The 26,424-nt window shown below is 35.6% G+C and overlaps 2 protein-coding genes and 1 long non-coding RNA gene across 6 annotated transcripts; 2 read left to right on the forward strand and 1 right to left on the reverse strand.

Annotated features, from left to right (window-relative positions):
- Positions 1-6: 6 nt before the first annotated feature.
- LOC106067476 (uncharacterized) lies at positions 7-14,793 on the forward strand. 3 transcript variants are annotated; one of them, XM_056029487.1, is made up of 7 exons: positions 7-249; positions 5,221-5,328; positions 7,625-7,747; positions 9,092-10,192; positions 11,019-11,136; positions 11,653-11,781; positions 12,632-14,793. In XM_056029487.1, exons 5-7 carry the CDS (start codon positions 11,021-11,023, stop codon positions 14,589-14,591), a joined length of 2,205 nt encoding a protein of 734 aa, XP_055885462.1. In that variant the 5' UTR covers positions 7-249; positions 5,221-5,328; positions 7,625-7,747; positions 9,092-10,192; positions 11,019-11,020; the 3' UTR covers positions 14,592-14,793. The 3 variants fall into 3 exon arrangements, with proteins under 3 accessions (XP_055885462.1, XP_055885461.1, XP_055885463.1); XM_056029486.1 differs by lacking the exons at positions 7-249; positions 5,221-5,328; positions 7,625-7,747; positions 9,092-10,192 and having other exon boundaries at positions 10,994-11,136; XM_056029488.1 differs by lacking the exons at positions 7-249; positions 5,221-5,328; positions 7,625-7,747; positions 9,092-10,192 and having other exon boundaries at positions 11,020-11,147.
- Positions 10,112-15,727, reverse strand: LOC129926286 (uncharacterized). Of its 2 annotated transcripts, none has more exons than XR_008777929.1 (3): positions 15,600-15,727; positions 11,917-12,014; positions 10,112-11,339 (listed from the first exon to the last, which is right to left on the reverse strand). It is a non-coding gene; the product is annotated as an uncharacterized LOC129926286 (long non-coding RNA). The 2 variants fall into 2 exon arrangements; XR_008777930.1 differs by lacking the exon at positions 15,600-15,727 and adding an exon at positions 14,793-14,875.
- Positions 15,728-16,632: 905 nt separating this feature from the next.
- LOC106067428 (low-density lipoprotein receptor-related protein 8-like) lies at positions 16,633-25,382 on the forward strand. The gene is made up of 6 exons (XM_056031072.1): positions 16,633-16,794; positions 17,577-17,684; positions 18,563-18,679; positions 23,759-23,866; positions 25,016-25,132; positions 25,266-25,382. Exons 1-6 carry the CDS (start codon positions 16,704-16,706, stop codon positions 25,274-25,276), a joined length of 552 nt encoding a protein of 183 aa, XP_055887047.1. The 5' UTR covers positions 16,633-16,703; the 3' UTR covers positions 25,277-25,382.
- The last annotated feature ends 1,042 nt before the right edge of the window (positions 25,383-26,424 follow it).

The following is a 26,424-nucleotide window of genomic DNA, read 5'->3' on the forward strand; positions in this document are numbered from 1 at the left end:
TCCAGGAAATTCTCGCTTTCACTTGTGTCACGTGCGCTAAGCTCTAAATATAGAAAACGGTGGGGGTGACCAAACATGCAAGCACAGCCTGACCTACATAGCAACATTTTTTTTTTGTTCAGTTGCTCTGAACTTTAATGTGTTGTGTTTGACTCCGATGCAAACCTTAAGGCAACGAGTACAGCCTCGGGCTAAACTATTATACATAGTAAGAGTGTCAGGTTCTGTCCGGTGGAAAAATATGCAACAGTAAGTATTTTTTTCTATCAGATCTCCTGTCGCCAGATCTTGTACTATGATGTACCTAAGCTCGGCACCTACGTGGAAACATCTAGTAGTGGCACTAGATAGGTGGCCATTTCCGGGCTACCTTGGGTGAGCTTTTGTTTTTTTTTTTCATTCGGGGTGGAGATGAAAAAAAAAAACAATAGCCCAGTGACCCAGTCCAATACGTCCCCACAACGTTCGACGACTGAGGCGGGGTGTACACATTACGATCCCAAATCTCGGTCTATGGTCGTTACTGTTGGGAACTCTCAGACAGGACTAGGGCTGAAGAGCTTTCGGTCGAAGCCTGTTCTCTGGACATACTTCAGACTAACTGGCCCTACTATTGGAGACACTTCAAACTAACTGGCCCTACTATTGGAGACACTTCAAACTAACTGGCCCTACTATTGGAGACACTTCAAACTAACTGGCCCTACTATTGGAGAATTTGGAGACACTTCAGACTAACTGGCCCTACTATTGACATATTTCGGATTCGACATGATCTGATGCTCTCTATTGTTTTGTAGCTCTAGGTCTGTGTCTGCGACCACATCTTCACTAGTACACGTATCACTACCGCGACTGTCACAAAAAATCCGTGAAAATACTTCCGATGGTGTGCAATGATGAGCTGCTATAGAATGCATGGCCAGGTAACAGAGTCCAATCTGTTCCTATGCTGAAACTATGTTGGCATGCTCAGCATCTTCACACAAAGATAGAGGCACATATCTTATTCCATATGCTAGATCAAATTCGTACATGTGATCCTTCTTCCCTAGTGTCATTAGATAATGGAATGGGTTGCCTGAATCAGCCATGAAAACCAACGCTTTTGCAGCGTTTATGTCATTGATTAACATAAAAAAAAAGTAAAGTTCCCCTTTCAGACCTTGTGGTCTATAGGGCAGATGATGTAAAGGTCATCTGTTGGGAGGCGCGGTGGCTGAGCGGTAAAGCGCTTGGCTACCGAACCGGGGACCGGGGTTCGAATCCTGGTGAAGACTGGGATTTTTAAGTTCGGGATCTTCGGGCGCCTCTGAGTCCACCCAGCTCTTATGGGTACCTGACATTAGTTAGGGAAAAGTAAAGGCGGTTGGTCGTTGTGCTGGCCACATGATACCCTCGTTAACCGTAGGCCACAGAAACAGATGACCTTGTTTAACATGACATGACGTAATTATCTTCTTTTTTGATGAATCGTCTGTAAGATAAGATAAGATAAGAAAACGTCTGATGACCAAAGGTCAGCTGTATTACAACGAACTTAGTCATGGTCATGTCTGCTAATAATGAAGCACATAAAAAGAGGCGCGACTTTCAAAACCCGCACGTTCTGATGCAGCAGACAATGTCGACGCTTCGTTGGATTGCTGGAAGTGGGTCGAAAGTGTCTGCCTATCAAGCGTCAAGTATTTGTAGCTTTCATCTCATTAGCCTCTAACCGAAAAAATAATCGAGACCTAGCGACGATTGTTGATTTATGATTCTTATTATGTTTACACTATGCCTCAGTGTTCAATGTTATAATTTTAATCTTTGTGTACAATTTTCTGAGTTAATGTCTAATTTACTGGTTCAACAGTTTTGTTTAATATTTAAAGCTTTTCCAAATATAGAGACCTATTCCTTGCAGAATTTTTATGAACATTGATATTATTTTTTGTGAATTTATTTCTCATTGAATCTACACATATAAGAGAGATAAAGCGAGAGAGAGAGAGAGAGAGGAGACAGGCAGACAGGGAGACAGACAGACAACAAGCAAGCCTAGAGCAATATACGTACATAATTGATCTAAGGGCTATAATTAAAGCTATAATTTATAAATCTCTATAATTGGGTTACCTCTCTTAGAAAAAGTAGATTAAATCTTCATACGCTAGATATCAAGATACTAGACAAGCCCCCCTCCCCCCCCCTCTCTCTCTCTCTCTCTCTCTGTGTCTCTGTCTCTCATTGTCTCTGTACTTAAGTATACTGCTTTTGCATGATCTACTTATTTATTTGTAAAATACATTAATTAAATCACTTATACCATTTTGTAAACAGTTTTTAAAACACAAGAATTAAGTAGGCTTGTAATAGATTCCATTATCCTAACCCTCATTACCATTCATTACACGTATTAATCTTCAGCTATACAGATTAACTTAGGAATGATATCATCATTATCTTTCCTTTGCGTTCCTCATGGAACCTGGGGCCTCATTAAAAACACGCCACTCTCCACGGTCTCTTGCTAGTTTTTGAATGGCTTCCGAGCTCTTTCTTGTCCTCTCGGCTTCTTCTTCTTCATCGTCTTTGTGTCTGGGGAGTTCCACCCTAAGGCCTGTCTAGCTCTGTTTAATCGCAGGCTGGTCTCTTAAAACTTCCGTTTAGAAACAAGGGCCGCCCCTGTACCTACCCTTTTGGTCGTTGTCCATTTTATTTATTTTTTGACCCGCCAATACCAAAGATGTCATTAGTTCAATTTAAAAACAAAACACAAGATTGCAACGAAAGTTGGCTTTCTGTTTTGTTTACAGTGAAGTTCATTATGGAGAATAATCGAATCAAATAGGTGTATATATCAAGATAACAAAGTAGAACATTGGTCTAACCTCTGACCTTATTGCCTCTGTCTCTGTAGTGTTGGGTTAAAGTTAAAGCCTTAAAAACAACTGTTTATAAAAATCTTTATACAAAACGTTTTTTTTTCTTTTTATTTTGTATACATAGATACAGTTAATACAATTAATTAATTCATTTTTTTAAAACTTAATTACTCTACACATTTCTTAGCTCACTTTAGCGTACAGAGGCGTTACTAGAAATTTGCTGTTATTTGGGGGCCCGACCTTTTTGCGGGCCCCAATATTTTGCGATAGATTTATTATTTAATGTAAAAAAAAAACTAATTTGGGGCCCCCTCAAATGGGGTCCGGGGGGATTTTCAAATGAACCCCCTCTTACCTCCACCCTAGCTACGCCACAAATCATAATTAGAATATGCCACCTCTGCTTGGGACCTTCATCTCAAGAAAACAAAGAAAGTTAGAATAGACACAAAATAGAGCAGTGATATTTATAACAAAGGAATATTTAAATTTCATTAGAGTAACCCCATTAGTGAAATTACTAAGATCAGAGACACTTCGGGACACATTACTAAAAACTAAATTAATAATTATACATAATTGAATTATAGTGTACAAGTAGATAGTACAAGCTAATATACATAGAAAGACACAGATATATAGGCACATTCCTTGTTCCACATGCTAGGATATATTTACATAAGCACGCCTTCTTTTCTGGTTTCATGAAATGATTAGAGCATAAACGGGATGCCTAAATCATTCAGGAAAATAGCTTAGTAGAGTTTAAGTCTAATTAACAGCACAAGTAGTTCGAGTCTAGATACGCGTATGACGTCATTATATTCTTTGAAACGAAGTATGTAATTTATAAGATAGTTACAGACTTCTTTGCCCATTTCTACAAGTACTTAGGCATAGGATTTGTTGTACGGACCGTCGCGTTGATAGCCTTATTCTTTGACACCTTTTAGCCTAATTTAGGACATATAACGACTTGATCTGTACTATTCATTCCGTTACATTTCAGAAGCAAATCGATTACTAAAGCATTAAATGGTTGCAATTTTTCATTTAATATAATTATTTATATTTTTTTCTCCGTCAAGTCATCAAATTTCAAGAACAAACTCGAATGGCAGTCTCAATAAAAGCTTAATTTTCCAATTCTGTAGGCACTATTATGTCCCATTGTCTCTATTTTGAATTTAAAAAAAAAGACTACAGATTATGTTTCGCTTTTTTTCCCCTTTTCTTTATTTTACGACTAAATGAAAACTTAATTTGTGACTGTCCTGAACGGCACTCACTACGGAGAATTGCTGATAGTCTCCAAACATTTACTTATGAAAACAAAATATGTGAATCTCAATATGCAATCATTTGAGAACCGCTTTAAATTAAAAAAAAATCTTGGTCTTTTAGTTGACGCAATACTTTTTTTTTCCGAGTTCATCCAGTGTACTATAAATATGGTAAGAACTGACCAAATGCTGACTGCACCTCTGACCATGACTCTAAGATTGTGTGTTCTGTATTCATTGCTAGTTGTGGCACTGGGAGCAAGTGTTATACAACACAAAAGAAATCTTAACCAAGCGTGTAAGTGTCACAGTTTGACTAAGATTGGTAATTAGCCATGTCTATTGTAACTATTAATTAGACCCTAACAATTGCGGGGCCCTATGTGAAACGGATTGAGTGGGGCCTGATCTGGGTAGGGATAAGGATAATAAGTGAAAATTAAGATTTATTACTATAAAATAAATTAGTTTTGGCAATAAAGATTTATTAAATGAAATATGACAATGACGTATTTTTTTTTTATCGTGTGTAGGTTGGACGTTTTCCTAATTGATAGACACACCCACAATGACAATTTTGTCAGGAGGATTTTTACGAGTTTTCTGGAGATTTTAAACATTTCAGGTGATTTCAGTGAGCTCCTGCAAAATGAGAAGGCCACGTCATCCCTGTTGTAAGAAATACAGATTTAATTTAATTATTTACACATTGAGTTGGCCTGTGAAATTTCGGGGCCCACTGCGGCCGCATAGGTTGCAGTGGTCTAAGGCCGGACCTTCGACTAACTGTAGTTGGCATATCAACAGCAACATTATGAAAAGAAAAAAGAAAAAAAAAGCATATACTTTGTTTTTGTTTTCCGTATTCATGGATGTTCTAATTTTAGAGAAGCATATTTTGAATTCAATGCCTCAAACAAGAAGATCGAGGCTTTTGTTTGTTTTTGTTTTAGGAAATCTATAATTAATAGATTTATATTCAGACATATATATATCTGTGTATTAATATACATATATATAGCAGACACCGTCTCTAACCTATTGAAATATTTCATTGTTGCCAGTGTGTAGTGAGTTGAGCTTCGTCTGTGGTGACAATAGATGCATTCTAAACAATTTCGTCTGTGATTTAGATGAAGATTGTGAAGATGGTAGTGACGAGCTCAACTGTCGTAAGTAAAAGAATATTTTTGTCAGAATTTAAAAAAATTATTGTATAATGGAATCTTTCTTATACTTCTTATATACCCATTCTTATATCTTTAGACATCTCCTCCATTCAAGTCGCACGGCATGGTGTGGACAAAACCTTGGGTTCTCAAAGACGGCTCTAACGATGTTTTCTAGAAATTTAACAGTTGATGTAAATCGTTGGGAAAAGAATTTATAGTTTATTGGCTATACTGGGAAAACTTTGGTTTGACCGTTATAATTGTTAAAGTATAAAAAAAAACTTGGCAAGAGAACTAGAAAATATTTATTTTGAACAGATTTCGACTTCGGACATTTCCGCATTCATTCAAGGGTTGAATCAATTGATGTTCAGAAACATTGTGCACATCGTCTTCTAAATCTAGATCTATAGTTCTATCATTCAAATATATGAAGTCACCACTAGACTTATACATTCGCTAAACAAGCTATATTAAGTCACCACTAGACTTATACATTCGCTAAACAAGCTATATTAAGTCACCACTAGACTTATACATTCACTTTACAAGCTATATTAAGTCACCACTAGACTTATACATTCACTTTACAAGCTATATTAAGTCACCACTAGACTTATACATTCACTTTACAAGCTATATTAAGTCACCACTAGACTTATACATTCACTTTACAAGCTATATTAAGTCACCACTAGACTTATACATTCACTTTACAAGCTATATTAAGTCACCACTAGACTTATACATTCACTTTACAAGCTATATTAAGTCACCACTAGACTTATACATTCACTTTACAAGCTATATTGTCACCACTAGACTTGTACATTCGCTAAACAAGCTATATTAAGTCACCACTAGACGTATACATTCGCGTAACAAAGATTTCTTACAAGAGGGAGGGGGGAAACGGTGCGAAGTCAAATGTTCCATTATTTTAAATTAAATCTAACATTCTTAAGTTACTCAAAGAAAAATAATCGCTCTATAGATTTGTAAAGGAGGTATTGTCTTTCAAAAAAATATATTCTTTTTCTTGTTTAAATGTCATTTCGAGAAAAACTTTTAGTGATGTCCACTTTGATATTAAGATAAGTTAAACCATTTCCCATTAAAACATCAGAAGAATTGAGCAGGAGAAAAAGTTTACATTCTGAATCTATTGCCCTGAATCTTATGTAGTAACGGACACACGGTTACAGGCAATACCCTGAGTATCGGACGTCTTGAGATGAAGAAAGAAAAACCAGATTTGAATTGTTTCTTTTTCATTGGCTAAAACTCTGAACTTTGACATATTTTTTTGGACACATTCTACTTGCGACCTGCGACGATATTTTGTTTTTTTATACTCTCTAATACGTTTATGTTTTTTTTTACTCATAGACATGTCTTATGTTTTTACTTTATGTAACAACAACAACAACTAGGAATTGAGAAAATCAAAATGAAAACATTGGATACCAAACCAGGAGTAACCCAGATTGGAATGGCTTCTATAGTCCATTAGAGAGATGGAAATCCAGGCTCTGCAGATAGCACTGAACCTGAACCACCCGCACATGGTTAGCTACGCCTCTGGTTTTCCCAAACCCAGCTAGAAATTGATAGTGGCCGAATCTTATGACACCGGAAGCGATATAATATTGAATAAATCATCTCCCCTACACTATTTATTCGAAACACAAAGTGAGCAGAAACCAGAGTGTATACTTGTAAGACAACCTTGACCCGTAAATTATGTGACGATAACTTAACAAAAGCTTAAGAAGATAAACTAAAATTACGGTTTTAAAAGTACAACTAAATACAAATGAAACACATCTACTAGAAGAACTCTATATTGCTGATTATATATTACAAATTGATTGGTACTACAAACGAAAGATCATTATTCCGACAATGTTGAAATGTATATATCTATATTAAGTACCTTTTGATTCAGAGGCAAAGTTAGGAGCGAAGCTAGGAATTTTCCATCGTTTGTGGTACCGGGCGCTTGACCTCTTTGGAGGTGGGGGCTGCATTTTGCGTAATAATTAATTTTTAATGTTTAAAAAAAACCCCACTCATTTGGGGTCCCCCCTCAACTGGGGGCCTGGGGGGATTTTTAAATTCCCCCAATCCTCCCGCCACCCTAGCTACGCTACTGGGCAAGGTTCTCCAGAGGTAAAAAGAGTAATACAACTTCGATAATAATAGTAATAATAATAATGATAAGTAATTGAGGGTGAAATTTTGATTGTGTCAAAGAAAATAATTTTGTTCAAAAATCGTTTTTTTGTCCAATTAGCAAATGACTGCAGTGGAGCAAACCAGTTCAAATGTGACAATGGGAAATGTCTTGGCAAGTCTAGGACGTGTAACAGACATAACGATTGTGGCGATAACAGTGATGAATCGTACAATACATGTTGTAAGTTTATATAACAGTGATGAATCGTACAATACATGTTGTAAGTTTATATCCATTCCCTATAGTGCCAGGCCGGGACTGAGTGAAGGAATGAAGAACGGGATGGTCAGAGTGATGGAGTGAGAACAAGTGCATGAATAGTAAGCGAGTGGATCATCCTCGTCAAGCTCCATTGGAGTGAGAGCCTCAGGTCCTCTCTTGCAAACGGTCCAAAATAGGAATCCTGAGGTTGGGGTTAGGGTTGTGTGTGACTGTTTTAGTACAATATAATTGTATTGTGGCATTGTGTTTTTAAATTTTTAATGTAAAACTTTAAATAAACTTGAACAAGCTTCTTGATTCTGGAATAAATAAAATTTCAAGTAAATTTTATTAACACTACACATACTGATTCAACTTGAAAGTAAATGTATGCGAAAACAAATGATGAGATAATTAAAACAAGATCTGTCCATTCTGTCTCACGTCTCTCCAGGAACTAAACGCTCTCCTACTATCCCCCACCTGACTTACATTATCATGAAATATGACAGACCGTAATGTGGTTTCTTCAGCCGAAAACAGCAGCCTTCCTGTCATCATCACTGTTACCTTGGAAACACATACATACACTTTATAAATATATCACCTTACAAGTCCAAAACTTCTGGATCACTAGATCTGTCAAGACGGGATTCTGTAAGTCAGGTGGCAGGGTTTCTTCTTCTTCCCCGCAGCGTTGGCACCGCGAGTCGAAGTTTTGGCCTGTCTTGCAATGTGTTATTGCTTGTATTGTTCAAAACAAATGAGTACAGAGTAGTTCCTCCTAAGGTTTGGTGGACCTACATTTGCACTTATTTTAGCATCATTTAATGTACATAAGCTTACACGGAGAGCGATTAGAGTTTGCTGAAGTGCAAGCATCTGAAGTGAGAATGTGTTAGTACTAGAGACATGAAGTGAGAATGTGTAAGTACTAGAGACATGAAGTGATGATGTGTAAGTACTAGAGACATGAAGTGATGATGTGTAAGTACTAGAGTCATAAAGGGATGATTTGTAAGTACTAGAGTCATGAAGTGAGGATGTGTAAGTACTAGAGTCATGAAGTGATGATGTGTAAGTACTTGAGTCATGAAGTGATAATTAGTAAGTGCAAGAGTCATGAAGTGAGAATGAGAGAACAAGGAAGTGAATGTGTGATGAGTCAATGTAAGCTTGAATTGAATTCAGTTTTCTTTGAGCTTGTCCATTCATTGATTGACCAATTCATTTTAGGATTCGTTTTTTTTTTTGTTAATCTTTTGTTAACTTTAACATATTATTGTTAATTTACAATTGCATTTCTATTTTCACATTTTTTAGATGCGGCATCTCATTTTGGATAAGAAGACTAATCACCAGGAAAGAAAACACCTTCATTTATAACAGACTTCCAATGGAGCCTAAATAGTATTTAAGTACATATTGTCTAATATGTTTAAAATGTATGTATTTTTTAAAATAAAGTTGATTAGAAATATATATGTATGTGTTGGAAGACTGTGTCTTATGACAGAGAGTGTCATACAAACAAGAAACACGATGACTTGTTTAAAACAAAGAATGTTGGTGCCAGATCTATAACAACAAACTATCGGTGACTTTTTATGAATTCTGCATTTTATCTCTGTCTCTCTCTCTCTCTCTCTAAGTCAGGCAGGCCTTAATTATAGTACCTCCATTAAAGAAGTACCCTACTTCCCTTAAAAAAAGTACTCATAGTACCTCCATTAAAGAAGTACCCTACTTCCTTTAAAAGAGTACTCATAGTAACTCCATTAAAAAAGTACCCTACTTCCTTTAAAAAAGTACTCATAGTACCTCCATTAAAAAAGCACCCTACGTCCTTTAAAAAAGTACTCATAGTAGTACCTCCATTAAAGAAGTACCCTACTTCCTTTAAAAAAGTACCCAGACCCGTGTTTAAAGTACTCTTGACACGCTTTTGTTTTTTCCAAAGTTCAATTGATTTGTAACCTTCGGTCCCTGTCAATGTTTACAGTGACAACAAGACCTGTCCCCACCATCTGCTCCCCTCACATACATCAACACTTGCTTGTTGCAATTAGATCTTTGTATTCTGTCTATCTGTCTTGTCAAGCTTGAGGTGGTGAAGATTATAGCCAATACACGCCAGTTGTGTCACAAAGTTTCCCGGGACTTGTTTTTTTTTTTTTTTGTATAATAAACCAGTGCTGGTTTTTTTGATAATATAAAAATATTTCACACAAATTCTGCCTTTCATGTGAATAATTCATTGTTACTCATTTGAATTGATTTTGTTCATTTTTTTAATGCATTACAACTATTATAAAAATAAAAAAACAACAACAAAAAACAACAGCAAATTATTTGCCTTTATATTTAAACAAATTGTACATAATTTAATTACATTGCCGAGCTGAGATTCTGGAATACAATCATGTAAGTATCAGAAAGAGTGAGAAAAAGTGACTAACATCTGTTATCAACAAATAGACCTAGTCTTTTAGCGTTCTTAATTTATACAGCTTATATCCTAGAATAGTTTAAGCTAATTTCTAAGTTTAAAGACAGTATTCATTTTTAGAAAGAGTCTAGACTGTCTAGTTTTCATATGCAAAGAAGAATTCAAAGTTATTAAAATTATTTCTAAAGACAAATAGAGGAAAAGTCAGCCTAGTTAAGATGAAATCAAATCAAAAAAGAGTTACTCTAGTTAAGGTGCAGATGGTAACTTAGTTAGTCTAGTTTTCAACAGTTCAAACTAAAGTGAAAGATGCCCCCAAATCTTAAATACTTATAAATTCGTAAACCATTATAGTTGAATTTTGCAGGTCAACTTCGTAGACTTCTCTTTTCCCCTGGGGATTTCTAGGGCAGGTGATGTTAAGGTCATTCGTTTCTTTGGCCAACGGTAAACGAGCAGTGTGTTATGTGGCCAGCACAACGGCCAACCACCTTTACTTTCCTAAAATAAAGTCAGGTTTTCATTTAAAGTTGGTCGAGCGCCCTAAAAATTAATTTCTAAATTCAATATCCCAGTCTTCACTGGATTCGAACCCAGGACCTCAGCATTACCACTCTGCTCGACTATGCCAAATCTAAAAATCTTGGATCTAAATTTGTACTGCATTTTATTTATTGTATGGTGTATTTTGTAAACATTTGGATTCTGTTGAAATCTCTACACATACTGATGTGACAAAAGGAAATGTACAATGTTTCCTTCATGTGTTTGACTAAATGTTTCATATTTTCCTCCTACCAGAAATGAAAGCACTGATTTATATAACCACTGGGATGGTAGCGAATCTTGTGATTCTCTTCTACTACATGCCTGATATCAGAGTCAAGCCAAAGGAAGTCGAAGCAGTTTCAACATCTATGTACATTTCAAGTATTTAATTATTGCAAACTATATTTTGTTGTTATCATTTGACTGCAGTGTATTCCTGCATCTCAATTGTTTTTATTCCAATACCTCTATTCAAGTAAGAACCTCATGCAACCTGGTTCCAGGAACCTGGACAGCGGATCTCAAAAACGGTTCTAACAATTTTCCTAGAAATTCAACAGTTGATGTATATTGCTGGGAAAAAAAATACGAAAAGAATTGTTGGCCAAACCGAGAGTTGTTCTATTTTTATTTTTACCTAAAAGAGTTCGTTTGATTGCGAAAACAGTTGTATGAATCTTTAGTTGTGAAAATAGCTGTATGAATCTTTAGTTGTGAAAATAGCTGTATGAATCTTTGATTGTAAATATAGCTGTATGAATCTTTAATTGTGAAAATAGCTGTATGAATCTTTAATTGTGAAAATAGATGTATGAATCTATGTATAATGTCTGATGTTCCAAGACAAAATGTTTGTCATTTGTGTTTTGTTAACCAACATTTTCAGATCCAATGATTGGTGGATCATTGTTGATGCTGTCAATGGTCAGTGCACAGATGTGTCAGCACTGACCAAGCAAGTCAACTGGAGGACTGTGGTCGTGGTCGACAAGTATCAACCTGTTCTTGATTGCAAGTAAAGTATTTTTTTTCTAGATCTAATAGCGACCAATTGAACGAAATGAACAGGCCCAATGACATATTTACCAGAATGTATTGTTCAATAAAGGATACAAACTGATATTGTATTATAAAGCATATATCAACTCACTCTGTCTGTCTGGTAACAAGTAGGAACATGTTTTTTTCTCTCCAATGTCTCATTCTCTGATCAAGTTAAGACTTTGCTGCACAACTTATTCTTTGAACCTGACAGACATGAAACAAGGAAAATATTAAGCACTTAATTCATAAATAGTTGTATTGTATTTGATATCAAAATAAGGGCAATAAATGTTATTGAATGAGGGATATGGTGATCTCCTTATGGACACATTTTGTCTTTACTACCCATTCACGAATCAAGCTGAAATTTTGCGTAATTATTCATAGTCAATAACAATAGACGAATCAATCTAAAAATAACCAAGTAGGTAATCAATTAGTATTTAATATTAATTTTGTTTTACATAGCAAAAAGGGAGCTAAACCCTGTTATTTTCAGATAAATGACAGTAATTAGCCTTCTTTCCCTTTAATGTAAATTTTTTAAACGTATTTTCTTTTTTTTTTCTATTCCTTTTTCCACTTTATCTTCAAACACATTAAAACTGTATCAAAGCGAGCAGTTGTTCAGTTTAAAGGCTTACTATCTGTACATCCCATAATTAAAATTGTAAGCATTTCTAAATTGTAAAAAACATAAACGCAAACAAATACAAATACTCTGAAACATAGATGTAACTAATTATTAGAATGTAAAGGTCTACAATTCAATTACTATTTTACATCACACTGTAAGTCTATTCTTGACCATCTCTCCTCAGATCTCCAATGTGTCTGCAACTAACTTGGGACTATGTGAGAACTGAAATGAGCCACTTCTCCACCACTGGACTTCTCGATGGACCTTCCAAGCTCTCTGGCTTCCTGTACGCCATACAGAACGGCGCCACCATTCTTTTTGACGCAGACTGTGACACAAGACTGGACAATATTACCGACAGCTTTCATTTACTAAATGATCAACAATCAGGTTTATGGTACAACGGCACAAATAGTTTTAACCCGTTTAGACATTGGGGACTAGAAGATGTTTTCTCTTTGGAATCCAAACAGAGCAACAATCTCTCTACCAGCTCACACCAGGACATTCATGATTTTATTGTAACCGATGTTAAGTCATTGCCGATAAGACAGGGTGTTATCGTTTCTGAGAAAACATGCTTCCAGAGATCCAAGTCAAACACGGGACATAAACATTTATTCTCTCAAAAAACACCAATCGTGTCAGGGTTTCCATCATTTGCACCTCTAAGTACAGGGCCAGCCATCTTTTTAAAAGAGGCGTTTCTGTTTCTGTTTATTCCACCATCAGTGAGCAGTGAATCAGGTCAACTGTTTCGTTCTTTATGGATGCATGCTTTAAGAAGTATCTGCAACCTTCCCATCGCTTATTATCCTGAGCCTCTGCTTCAACAGAGTGGGTCTCAATTTCAGTGCGCAATACTTAACGATAACAACGGCGGTGCTTCGGCCACTAACGATCCGGTCTCGGAGTGCATGCCCATGCAGACATGCAGCACTGCAGATGTAGCGTGTTACTTTATGATAGCTCAGCAGATACTTCACTGCATGATTCCTTTCTTTGCCTCATTTACCAACATCAACAAATTGGTGGCCTACACCGAGGCGTGGGTGCGTGATATGGTGTTTTTACGTTGCCACAGAACTCACGTCTACAACGTTCCCTCCGGGATCTTAAATAAAATACATTATCAAATTCCACATCAGGTCAAAAAATTTACAAATTTGTCTCAAAAGGAAACAGAAAATGTGTTTAGATCAGTGAACTCGCTGTGTGGAATAAAACAAGACCAAAAGCCAAAGCTAGTTAGGGCAATGTCTAGTCCCCAGGTCACTGATGTTGCTTTGATAGTCGTTATGAATTACAAGCAAGTCTTTCAGTCTCTTGGTTTTACAGAGTTTGTCCACAGACTATATTTTAAGTACATCATCTACTGCGTCCCGTCTTTCTCTGGATTCGAAAGTTATACGGAAAAAGAGGACATGACCCACATCACGTACATTGATGGAGTGGCTGATGGTTGGGAATTCTTTTACCGTTGTACGGAGATTGTAATGAAGCTCAGGATGCCAGTTCAAGGTTACCTGCAGATTGGTGATGACGTCCTTCTGAGTCCATGGAATCTCGCCAGTCTACCAAGAAATGTTATGTGGGTGAACAACCAAAGAGGGAAGGTACATCTACATAAGATTCAGACGTCTTTCGCCTGGGAACATTGGAACAAGGAATATGGACAAAGGGCTATTGTCAATGTGTTCCATGAGATGAAAGCTGTTGCGAATTCATCATCCGTAAAGAAACCAAGAGTTGCTGATTTTTCTAGAGCATTTCTAAAGAATGTCGCTGAAAATCTTGGTGCTGATTACGTTCTGTACGGAAATACGGATATTTTTTACGTTCCGGATAGACTAAGCCGAGAGTTTATCGTAGCCGCGGAACTGTTTTTCAGACATCGGTGCATGACTGAGATTGCGTTGCCTGTCATACACGTTGGACTGACAAAACCAGATCAAATTGTATACATTCCAGGAGTTGTTTTATGGGGGTCCAACAGGTCAGTTTCTTGGCGATATTTTAGAAACGATCCTTCGGCCTTTATTCACCCATTCAAGTGGTTGTCTCTTTCTAAGAAGAAAGAAGGAAGATCATTTCTGTGCAATAAATATTTACATTTACTAGAAGCGAAAATTATACATTAATTATTATAGCTTGAATTAAGACAATGTATGTCTTTTAATGTTATAGAAATAGATGAAAGATGTGTAAATTTCACTTTTAGACTTAATGAATAAATTAAAAAAAACAACAACACTTTTGTTGTATATCTTAAGCCAATATGTACAATTCTATACACACTTTAATTATTTACATTCCTATTATATAAATATCTTACAACTGACATTTTTAAGCTATTCCACAAATCTTTATAGCATTGATCACAAGTCATAGGTCAGTGATGATTAATATTGAAGTGATCAAAAATTGAACCATTCAGTTAGATTCTATTGCCTTGCTTATCCTGAAGATAGCATGTGTCAAAACACCTGTACTTTTAGAGTCACTTTCTCAGGCGTCAAGTGTTGCAGTCTGGGTCACCAAGACACCTTCGCATCGATTTGAGCTGTCCCCATTTCTTTAGTATTAATAAAATACTCTGTGTTCAAATATTTTGTTAAAATTATTATTTTGTGAGTACCTAGAGGGGAAATTTGTATAAGAGGGAGGGTGTGTTAGAGATTGTGTTTATGTGCTAGAGAGTTTTATAAAGTGTTATAGAGAGTGTTGGAGAGAAAAAGGGAGAAAGAAAGTGAGAGAGAGAGTGTGTTTGTGTTAGGGTCCAGTGTGATAGTGTTTTGTAAATAGTGTGTTAGAGAGAGAGAGAGATAGTATTGGTTAGAGTGTGTTAGAGATAGAACGAGTTATAGAGACTGTGTCAGAGAGAGTGTGTTTTTTTAGAGCTATAGTGAGTTATACAGACTGTGTCAGAGAGAGTGTAAGAGTGTGTTATGGGTGTGTTAGCATATTTTAGAGAGGCGGTGTGCTACACTACATGGAGGGAGTGTAAGAAAAAATGTGTAAGAGAGATTGTGTCTGATAGTGTGTGTGTGTATTTAAAAAAATATGTGAGATTTTGCTTGAGAACGTGTATGTGTGAGAGAGAATAGCTACAAGAACAAGTGCAATTTACAAACATTATATCAACTCACTCTGTCTGTTGGGTAAAGGTTGGTAAAAGTTATTTCCCCCACACCCGCTTTCGGATCAAGTGGACATTTCTGACATCTCTTTACCTGACATCTCTTTATCTGACATCTCTTTACCTGACATCTCTTTACCTGACAAAACAAGAACCAAGAAAAACAGTTCACGAACTAGTTAATGAACTATTTGTAATTATTTATTTTTGCTAGACAGATTTGGTAGCATAAGTTGAATTAGATCCATTAATAATTTATATATAGAAGTAGGTCGTGGCTTAAAAAATTGAAAGTAACAAAATAGAACTATAAAACATTATTTTTCATGGGCACGTTGGTGTTACCAGCAGTTCACGTATATATGAGGAGGCTTAACTCTTCCAGTTAGACTGAAAGTTCTTACCCAATATTTAAAAAAAAAATGCATTTATTAAGCAATCACGGAAACTTTCACAGGATACCGTCTTCTTTCTTACACCCCCTCCCCCTTCCTTCCCAACTAGAAAACAGGCGCAGAAATGCTTTGTCTGAGTTAGAGTGGGAAAATATATTCAGGTCGCAACTGCGTTTGCGTAATCATGTAATACATCGCAATAGTTTTTAATCTTCGGAATCCAAGAAATTGTCATGTCATTTAGGACTAAAACAAGTTATTATTAGAAGGGGCTTTGATGTAGTGGTCGTGGAAGTAGAGCGGGTTTAACTAAAGTTACTAGTTTTCAAATAATATAACTGTGAAATACTTTATTGTGATTGAATTCATAAAGTCACTCTTATTGTTTTTACAGAAAGAATTAAACTTTTTTTTGTATTGTTCAGTACATTCATTTTAGCGAATTTATTGACTAAGAAATCCACGTAAACAAACATACATGCTTTTTATATTATAATTGGGAACGGAGCATATATTTAGATTAACTAAGGGATACACCAGATTAACCACATAAAAAAACAAACTTGACAAGCTCTAAATGTAATATAGTACAACCTACTGAGAACCGCCTTTTTAGCAATCAGCTTAAGAATTTAGATTCAGATATCCCGTCCGATGCCAATGTTCACCACTAAAGTTTAAAGAACTAATGCATTAATCAAACGTCTTATCTATGGAGAATGTTGTCCAAGCTGTGTCTACTTGGTGTCTTCATGTGTCTGGTCTGTGTGATGAATGCAAAGAAAGACAAAAGATATTTAGTTCGTGAAAGTAAGTCTTAACAGAGTTAAATACAATACAGCTAATTACTCTAGAAACACGCACACAATCTTACACTGTGCTATTAGATAAGACGAAATGGTAAAGAATTTTGTCTTTTATTTATGTTGTGAATCAACTGTACACCTATATTGTTTGTTGATACATTAATAAATAGTAGTTGGGTTAAGCATGTAGATAAATATTAATACAGCTAATTTACGATTTGTTATATAGATTTACTGCTCATGAAAAGGTTTCTAATTACTATGTCAAATTGTTGTTTGGCTTTTAAGGCTTTAAAAAAGGTTATCAGAAACAGAGGAAGAACTAGCTGACTCGGTGGTGTGCACAATTAGACTTCCGCGGCGTATAGTATGCAAATCTACGCCGAAAACAGTAAATGCACACTATAACCAATAGCGAACAGGGTTTTTAAAAATACATTACTACAAGAGATGACAACTTGTACTGAATTATAAATACCTTAAAGATATCGTTTCAAACGAAACCTGAACTTCTGACTAGAATATCGCAGCCCACGGCAGCACTTCGAAGCTTAAGACCTCTTGAAAAACAACGGCCTAGCCCTCTGGCATTTGAATCAGACTAATGTGCTCCTAGGACATGGCGACTTTCTTGTTTGCTTGGAAAGAAAAGGATCCTAGATATGGAATAGAGATAATACCAAGCTGTCATAAATTCTAACGGCAAAATGCGAAATCCAGTCATACTATAACTGCTAGGGGTAACATACATGTTTAAAGAACTTCAAATCCAATTTTGTTATCCAGTCTGTAGCTCCAGCAGTTTCCAATGCGCTGACCAGTCTTGCATTCCTGGCACCTGGTACTGTGACACTGACCAAGATTGCCCGGATGGATCGGACGAAACAAAATGTCGTAAGTTCGTTTTCAAGCATAATTCTGAGGTCACGGTTTGTATTTGTTTCTTCGTTTTTCTCACAGTGATAGTTTGTTATCGTTTGAAATAATAGGCATGTGGGGGTGAAGTACATCTTGCTCATTCCAGCAACAATGTCTGAAAATTCCACTGTATTTGCTTAGGCTGACAACAAGGTTTCCTCCTTACGACCTCAAATAATTTTTATCAGTTAAATGAAAATCGTGAAAATGTTAAACAGACTCTATAAATAAATAATTTACGAGCTAGCCTTTAGTGCAGATCACGAAAAAAAACAACAACGAAAAGTTCCGTTAAACACTTACATTTTTAATTTTTTAGCCTTCGCTTTCTATAAATTTAATTCCAGCAAGCATTAAATACAATCAAAAATTGACTCAATTATCTTAGTGAAGTGTGAGGCTCAGCATTTTGTAATTATAAAACATTCAGTACAATTTAAAACTAAAGTTTTATCAAGAGTTTATACAAGGAAGCCATAACTTCCAATAGCTTCGCTCTAAAAATGTGACATTTTTATACAGGGTACAGCAGTAGTAATACTTATTCAAATGTGTTCCGTAGATTTTAGATTTCTCTTTTTGTTTTTCGGGTACAAAATGTAAAGAGATGCAAAGATCACCTTTTCTGTGACCCATTGTTAATGTGTCGTGCACAAAGAAAATCGCTTTATCTTTCCCCAACGAATGTCACGTATTTATTTAGAGTTATTTGTTGACCTAATTATAGACCAGCGGGAGAATTCGAATCTCAAAATCTTAGTATTTTCACTTGGGTTTGAGCTCATGATCTTAGTTTTATAAACTAAATATTATATAGGTTGTGATTTTTATAATGATCTTTTGCTTTCAACTAGCGACCGACTGTTCCGGAGAGGATCAGTTTAAATGCAACAATTCTAAGTGTATATCTAGTTTCTCCAAATGTGACGGAGATAATGACTGTGGGGACAGTAGTGACGAGCTCAACTGTCGTAAGTATATTTGCCTGGTTCAGAAATATGTTCATTTATTTTCACTGTTTGTAAACATAGAGTTAAAAGATAGATCTATAAATATCCTTTTAAAATTTCATAACTCAATAAGGGTTAGATTTTTAAAACTACTTCCTTAATAAATAATATAATACTGTCTTTTTTTTTCTAGATTCTGGATGAGAAAGTCTAAGAAAAGTAACAACTCTATGGTTTAGAATATTTGTATATATAGTTTCATTTTTGTTAAATTGTAGCTTAAACGAAATAAAATCTGGATAGACTTTGTTGTATAGAATTTATTTTTGTATTCTTTTATTATCTTAATTTCTCTTCCTAATTTAGTATTGAAATTGTGTTTCTTTGCATTGAATCTAGAGTCTATAGACATTAGACTGAAAAATTAATTCTGATTTTTAAAATTATAAATAATTTAAGACTGAGGGAAAAAAATCTTTTTGCAGCATTAAAAAAAAAATAATTCTACAACAGGCTATTATGCCTTCACCATCTGTCGAGTATCTCTGTAACGATATTGTGCTAGATATGAGGATGTCTTCATGTTACGATGAGATTGTGCTGATCAGACAATGTGTTTCTAATGTTCTAATTTAGTATAGTTTTCTACCTTTAAACAATTACTGATTACTCAAACACCATCATTATGCCGAAGATTCAAATGTAAACTATTCATTGAAAGGAACGAAGAATCTTTAAAAATAAATACAAAGCATAATTCTAGAACTAGGAATCCCTTCTACAAAATATACACACTGTAAAATACAATTGAATTACAGACGTTCACTACTGGTGTTCCAGCTCCAGTATGATTTTATTGTAACTGATTTTATGTCATTGCCGATAAGACAGGGTCTTTTTCTTTATCATAAAACTTGCATCCAGAGATCCAAGTCAAACACGGGACTAAAACATTTATTCTCTCCAAAAGCACCAATCGTGTCAGGGTTTCCATCATTTGCACCTCTAAGTACAGGGCCAGCCATCTTTTATAAAGAGGCGTTTATGTTTCTGTTGATTCCAGCATCAGTGAGCAATGAATCAGGTCAACTGTTTCGTTCTCTATGGATGCATGCTTTAAGAAATATCTGCAAACTTCCCATTTACGGATCATGAGCCTCTTCTTCAATAGAGTGGGTCTCAATTTCAGTGCGCAATACTTAACCATAACAGCATGCCCATGAATACATGCAGCACTGCAAATGTAGCGTGCTACTTTATCAGAGCTCAGCAGGGGCGGGTGAACAACCATAAAGGGAAAGTACATCTACTTAAGATTCAGACGTCTTTCGCCTGGGAACATTGGAACAAGGAATATGGACAAAGGGCTATTGTCGATGTGTTCCATGAGATGAAATCTGTTTCGAATTCATCATCCGTAATGAAGCCACAAAATTGCTGATTTTTCTAGAGAACTTTAAAAGAATGTCGCTGAAAATCTTGGTGCTGATTACGTTCTGAACGGAAATACGGATATTTTTTACGTTCCGGATAGTATAAGCCGAGAGTTCATCATGTCCGCGGAACTGTTTTTCAGACATCGGCGCATGACTGAATTGCGTTGCCTGTCATACACGTTGGATTGACAGAACCAAATTTTACACCTTCTAGGAATATTTTTTGTGGGGGTCCTACAGGTCAGTTTCTTGGAGATATTTTAGAAACGATCCTTCGGCCTTTATTCACCCATTCAAGTGGTTGTCTCTTTCTAAGAAGAAAGAAGGAAGATCATTTCTGTGCAGTAAATATTTACATTTACTAGAAGCGAAAATTATTCAGTAATTATTACATCTTACATTAAGACACTGTATGTCTTTTGATGGATACATCTTGAATAGTAAATGTGTATATTAACTTTTAGAATTAGTGAATAAACCAAAAAAGAAAATACAACAACACTGCTGTTGTGTATCTCAAAGTCAATATGTACATTTCTATACACAATTTTATTTTTCAAATTCATATTATATATACCTTAGAATTGATATTTTTTAGTTGCTCGATATATTATAATGAGCATTGATCACAAGTCGTAGGTCAGTGATGATTAATATTGAAGTGATCAAAAATTGAACCATTCAGTTAGATTCTATTGTCCTGAAGATAGCATGTGTCAAAACACCTGTACTTTTAGAGTCACTTTCTCATGCGTCAAGTGTTGCAGTCTGGGTCACCAAGACACCATCACATTGATTTGAACTGTCCCCATTTCTTTAGTATTAATAAAATACTCTGTGATGAAATATTTTGTTAAAATAATTATTTTATGAGTACCTAGAGGGGAAATTTGTATAAGAGGGAGGGTGTGTTAGAGATTGTGTTTATGTGTTAGAGTTTATAAAGTGTTTAAGAGAGTTTTGGAGAGAGTGTGTTAGGGTCCAGTGTGATAGTGTGTTATATTAAGTGAGAGAGAGAGAGAGAAATAGTATTGGTTAGAGTGTGTTAGAGATAGAGTGAGTTATGGAGACTGAGTCAGAGAGAGTGTACGAGTGTGTTATGGGTGTGTTAGATTATGTTAGAGAGGAGGTGTGCTATATTACATGAAGAGAGCAAGAAAAATTGTGTAAGAGAAATTCTGTCTGATAGTGTGTGTGTGTATTTAAAAAAATTGTGTAAGAGAGATTGTGTCTGATAGTGTGTGTGTGTATTTTAAAAAATTGTGTAAGAGAAATTCTGTCTGATAGTGTGTGTGTGTATTTTAAAAAATTGTGTAAGAGAAATTCTGTCTGATAGTGTGTGTGTGTATTTTAAAAAATTGTGTAAGAGAGATTGTGTCTGATAGTGTGTGTGTGTGTGTATTTTAAAAAATTGTGTAAGAGAGATTGTGTCTGATAGTGTGTGTGTGTATTTTAAAAAATTGTGTAAGAGAGATTGTGTCTGATAGTGTGTGTGTGTGTGTGTATTTTAAAAAATTGTGTAAGAGAGATTGTGTCTGATAGTGTGTGTGTGTATTTAAAAAATTGTGTAAGAGAGATTGTGTCTGATAGTGTGTGTGTGTATTTAAAAAATTGTGTAAGAGAGATTGTGTCTGATAGTGTGAGTGTGTATTCAGATTGTGTCTGATAGTGTATATTTAAAACAAAAAGTGTGAGATTTTATGGTGAGAAAGTGTATGTGTGAGAGAGACTATGTACAACAAGAAGTGTAATTTACAAAGATTCTATCAACTCACTCTGTCTGTCTGTTTGCTAAAAGTTTGTACACGTTATTTCTCCCACACCCAATCTCGGATCAAGCGGACATTTTTCACAATTATTTTATTACCTGACAAAAAAAAAATCGAACAAAAACAATTAAAGATCTAGTGAATGAACTATTGTTAATTAATTATTTTCTTTGGTTCAAACAAAGGAGGAACTTTTACTAGAAAGATTTGATGGCACACATTGAATACGCTCTATTTATACTTTATGTCTAGAAGTAGGTCGTGGCTTGAAAAAAATTGAAACTCACAATGTTGTTTGTTTACGATTGGTGAATGAGGTCCATTGTTTTGTCATTGAGGACTAGAACAAATTATAAACTCGCTGCGGTGTAGTGGTCGTGGAAGTAGAGCCGGTTTGTTTAAAAGAATTTCTATTTCTTGATAGTTCTGCACTACTTTATATTGAATTTATTAAATAAGAAATCGACATATATAAACACAAGGGCTCTTTATATTATAATATATTATACTGTTTAGATCTACAAAGGATATACCAGATTGAAAAAAACTTGACGAGCTCTAAATGTAATATAATATAACGAACTGAGAACCGCTTTTTAGGTTTAGATGCCATTGTGTGTGGACCACTAGAGTTCATATAAAAAGAGAATTCCTTAATGTTTAATCAAACGTCTTATCTATGGAGAATGTTGTCCAAGCTCTGTGTACTTGGTGTCTTGATGTGTCTGGTCTGTGTGATGAATGCAAAGAAAGACAAAAGATATTTAGTTCGTGAAGGTAAGTCTCAACAGAGTTAAATACAATACAGCTAATTACTCTAGAAACACGCACAATATTACTAAATAGTGTTTGGGTTAATGTGATTAATCATATGTATAAGTATGAATACAGCTCAATAAATGGATGATTTGTGGCATAGATTTACTGTTTATTAAAAGGTTTTTAATTTCTATGTCAAGTTTTGTGTCGACTCTTTCATTTAAGTTATCAGGGTCAGAGGAGGAACTAGAAAAAGAAGGATCCTATCAACAATGTTATTTTGAAATAAGGAAAATTTAAAATGAGTAAAGAAGGAACAAATGCCAAGAAGAATTTATTTTCTAATACAAAATCTTAATTTTCACTTATTATCCTCATCCCTTCACAGACTGGGCCCCGCGCAATCCGTTTCGCAAACGGCCCCGCAACTGTTAGGGTCGGTCCTGCTATCGTCAATGAAATAGAGATGACCTCATCCTGTATTGAAGCCAGTTTTAATCTGACGCCTTCCTGGAGAATGTGTTTAACATAGGCGTATCCTCTTGACAGTGTTGACGTAAGGGGGAAACGTTTCTTCCAAGCCTAAATAAAGTACCAGGAACTTTCAGATGAGCAGACGATCTTTCTAATACGATCTCATTTGCTCGCTTAATGCGTCAAACAGATAAGCCTTAGAAATGTAACATACGTCACATTAAATTGGTAGACTACGTATGTTGAAAATAGTGTATTAATGTATTGGTATATTTTAGACGGGGTCTTAGCGAGTGACATATCAGGGCTGACAGTGAAAAAAGATTCTATTTATCGCAAAGCCCCTCTTAGGGCTTAGGGGGTTGCCACCTGCCTCACCCTCAAAGCCGCCTCTGTATGAGTGGTAAACCTATCAACTATTATTATTATTTATAATTTTGTTATTTTGAGAACCATCAACCATTTTCTTTTTTTACATAATTTATTTGAAGATCCATTCAGTTTTTTTTTTAATAAACTATTTTATTATTGTCGAAGCATAAGGAAACTGACCAAGCTGTCATACATGCTACCGGCATATTGCGAAGTCCAGACAATGCCTAGGGGTATTGGGTTAACATGCATGTTTATAGAACTTCAAATCCAATTTTCTTGTTATCCAGCCTGTACCTCCAGCAGCTTCCATTGCGCTGACAAGTCTTGCATTCCTGGCACCTGGTACTGTGACACTGACGAAGATTGCCCGGATGGATCGGACGAGGCCAGATGTCGTAAGTTCGTTTTCAATCCTAATTCTGAAGTCATGGCTTGAAATTTTTCTTTGCTTTTCTCACAATGATAGTTTGTTATCGTAACTAAGGATTGGATTGTGTGTGTAAAGTATATCTTGATATTTCCACCAACTATTTCCAATATCCTAATTCCACAGCATTGTAGGAGATATTTGTTTAGGCTTAGAACTGAGAGAATTCATCTTTACCACTTCAAAAAACTTTGATCAACAAAGATGAAGTAAACATTTTAAAAGAACACTATCTAGCTCTTGAAGGATGCACAAATGGAAACAAAGTTCAGTTTAACACTTTACTTGTAAGCCTTCGCTTACTTTAACTTTAATTACAACTTGTGTTAAATACAATAACAAAACTGACTTAAGTATCTTAAAGTATCTTAGTGATGTGTGAGGTTCAGCATTTTATAATATAGCATTAAATAAAGTTTGAAACTAAACTTTTGTCAATATTTTATACAAGCAAGCAATGACCTCCAATATCTTCTTATCTTATCTTATATAATACAGACGTTACCCATTCCATGCTCTTATAGCACGAGGGAAGCTTTTGTACAAATTTGTCCTAGCATATGCAACTAGGAATGTGCCTTTATCTTTGTGTCTTTCTGAGTATTTTATTAGATTTTGTTTTTTGTATTTGAAGATTATGGTTCAGTGTTTTATGTATAATTGCTACTTTACTTTTGAGTCTTCTGTCCTGAAGGCTTTCTAAATTTAGTGATTTAACTAAAGGTGTTACTCTAGTCATATATGAATATTCGTTTAATCTCACTGCTATATTTGTGTGTCTGTTATTAGCTCTAATGAGACATTGTTTATACAGGGTATAAGATAAACAGTAGAAATACCTATCCAGATTTGTTAGTAAGTTTTAAATCTCTTTTTTTTTAGGGGGGAGGGTCCAAACTGTAAGATATGTAAGATCACCTTTTCAGTGACACAACTAATGTCGCTTATTTATTAGAGTTATTTGTTGACCTACTTAGGGACGACCAGGAAGTATTCGTTTTTTCAGTTGGATTTGATTTTGATAATGACATTTGTTTCGTAAGCAAATCGACACCATGTCAACTATTTATTTAGATCATGTGTCATTTTTTTATTATGATCATTTGCTTTCAAACAGCCACCGACTGTTCCGGAGAGAATCAGTTTAAATGCAACAATGGTAATTGTATAACTGGTGTCTTCAAATGTGACGGAGATAATGATTGTGGTGACAGGAGTGACGAGCTCAACTGTCGTAAGTATTCACCTGGTTCCCTTATTGATATATCTAAAGTTAAAAAATAGATTAAAAATGTCATAACTCTTTTCAGGTTCGAGTTTTAAATCTACATCCCTGACTAATTCTTTTCCTTGTCTTTTATTTCTAGCTTCTGGATGAGAAAGACGAAGACAAGAATCCCCTCTACGGTTTAAAATATTTTTATATTTAGTTTCATGTTTGTTAAATTGTAGCATAAACGACATAAAATCTCGACAGACTTTGTTGTATAGAATTTGTTTTTTTATTCTTTGATTATCTCATTTTCTCTTCCTGATTTGGAATTGTTTGTTTACATTGAATCTAAAGCCTGTAGACCACAGACCTATATTTAACAATAAATACAAAGCTTTAATTCTGGACCTAGGAAACTCTTTAAGAAATACACAATTGTACAATTGTATTAAACTTGTTAACTATTGTTGTTCCAGCTCCCTATGAATATCCGCGTCCTTTAAATGCTTTTTACCATCTACATCTTTTCTACATTTGAAAACAATCAATCTAACTCCTTTTATGGCCTGGAATTAACTTGCCGCCGTGATACAAATGGACTTGCACGCTTCTGTTCATGAAACTTGGTCAACAACATTGGGTACCGGAGCAAACTTTTGGCCACACAGACACACTGACAGACTGACAGATAGAATGCGTTGATATAAGCTTTTTTAAAGAAACATGTCTTTTAAATCTACAACAGGTTAAAAAAATCTAGAAATTATTTCTAGATATAGGTAGGTGAGGGAGTAGGCCTACCTACAAGAGTAGAAAGAGACTACAGGTAGGTGAGGGAGTAGGCCTACCTACAAGAGTAGAAAGAGACTACAGGTAGGTGAGGGAGTAGGCCTACCTACAAGAGTAGAACGAGACTACAGGTAGGTGAGGGAGTAGGCCTACCTACAAGAGTAGAACGAGACTACAGGTAGGTGAGGGAGTAGGCCTACCTACAAGAGTAGAAAGAGACTACAGGTAGGTGAGGGAGTAGGACTACCTACAAGAGTAGAACGAGACTACAGGTAGGTGAGGGAGTAGGACTACCTACAAGAGTAGAACGAGACTACAGGTAGGTGAGGGAGTAGGCCTACCTACAAGAGTAGAAAGAGACTACAGGTAGGTGAGGGAGTAGGCCTACCTACAAGAGTAGAAAGAGACTACAGGTAGGTGAGGGAGTAGGCCTACCTACAAGAGTAGAACGAGACTACAGGTAGGTGAGGGAGTAGGCCTACCTACAAGAGTAGAAAGAGACTACAGGTAGGTGAGGGAGTAGG

Source organism: Biomphalaria glabrata, chromosome 5 (assembly GCF_947242115.1).
Source record: "Biomphalaria glabrata chromosome 5, xgBioGlab47.1, whole genome shotgun sequence".
In the NCBI taxonomy this organism is placed as follows: Eukaryota; Metazoa; Mollusca; class Gastropoda; family Planorbidae; genus Biomphalaria; species Biomphalaria glabrata.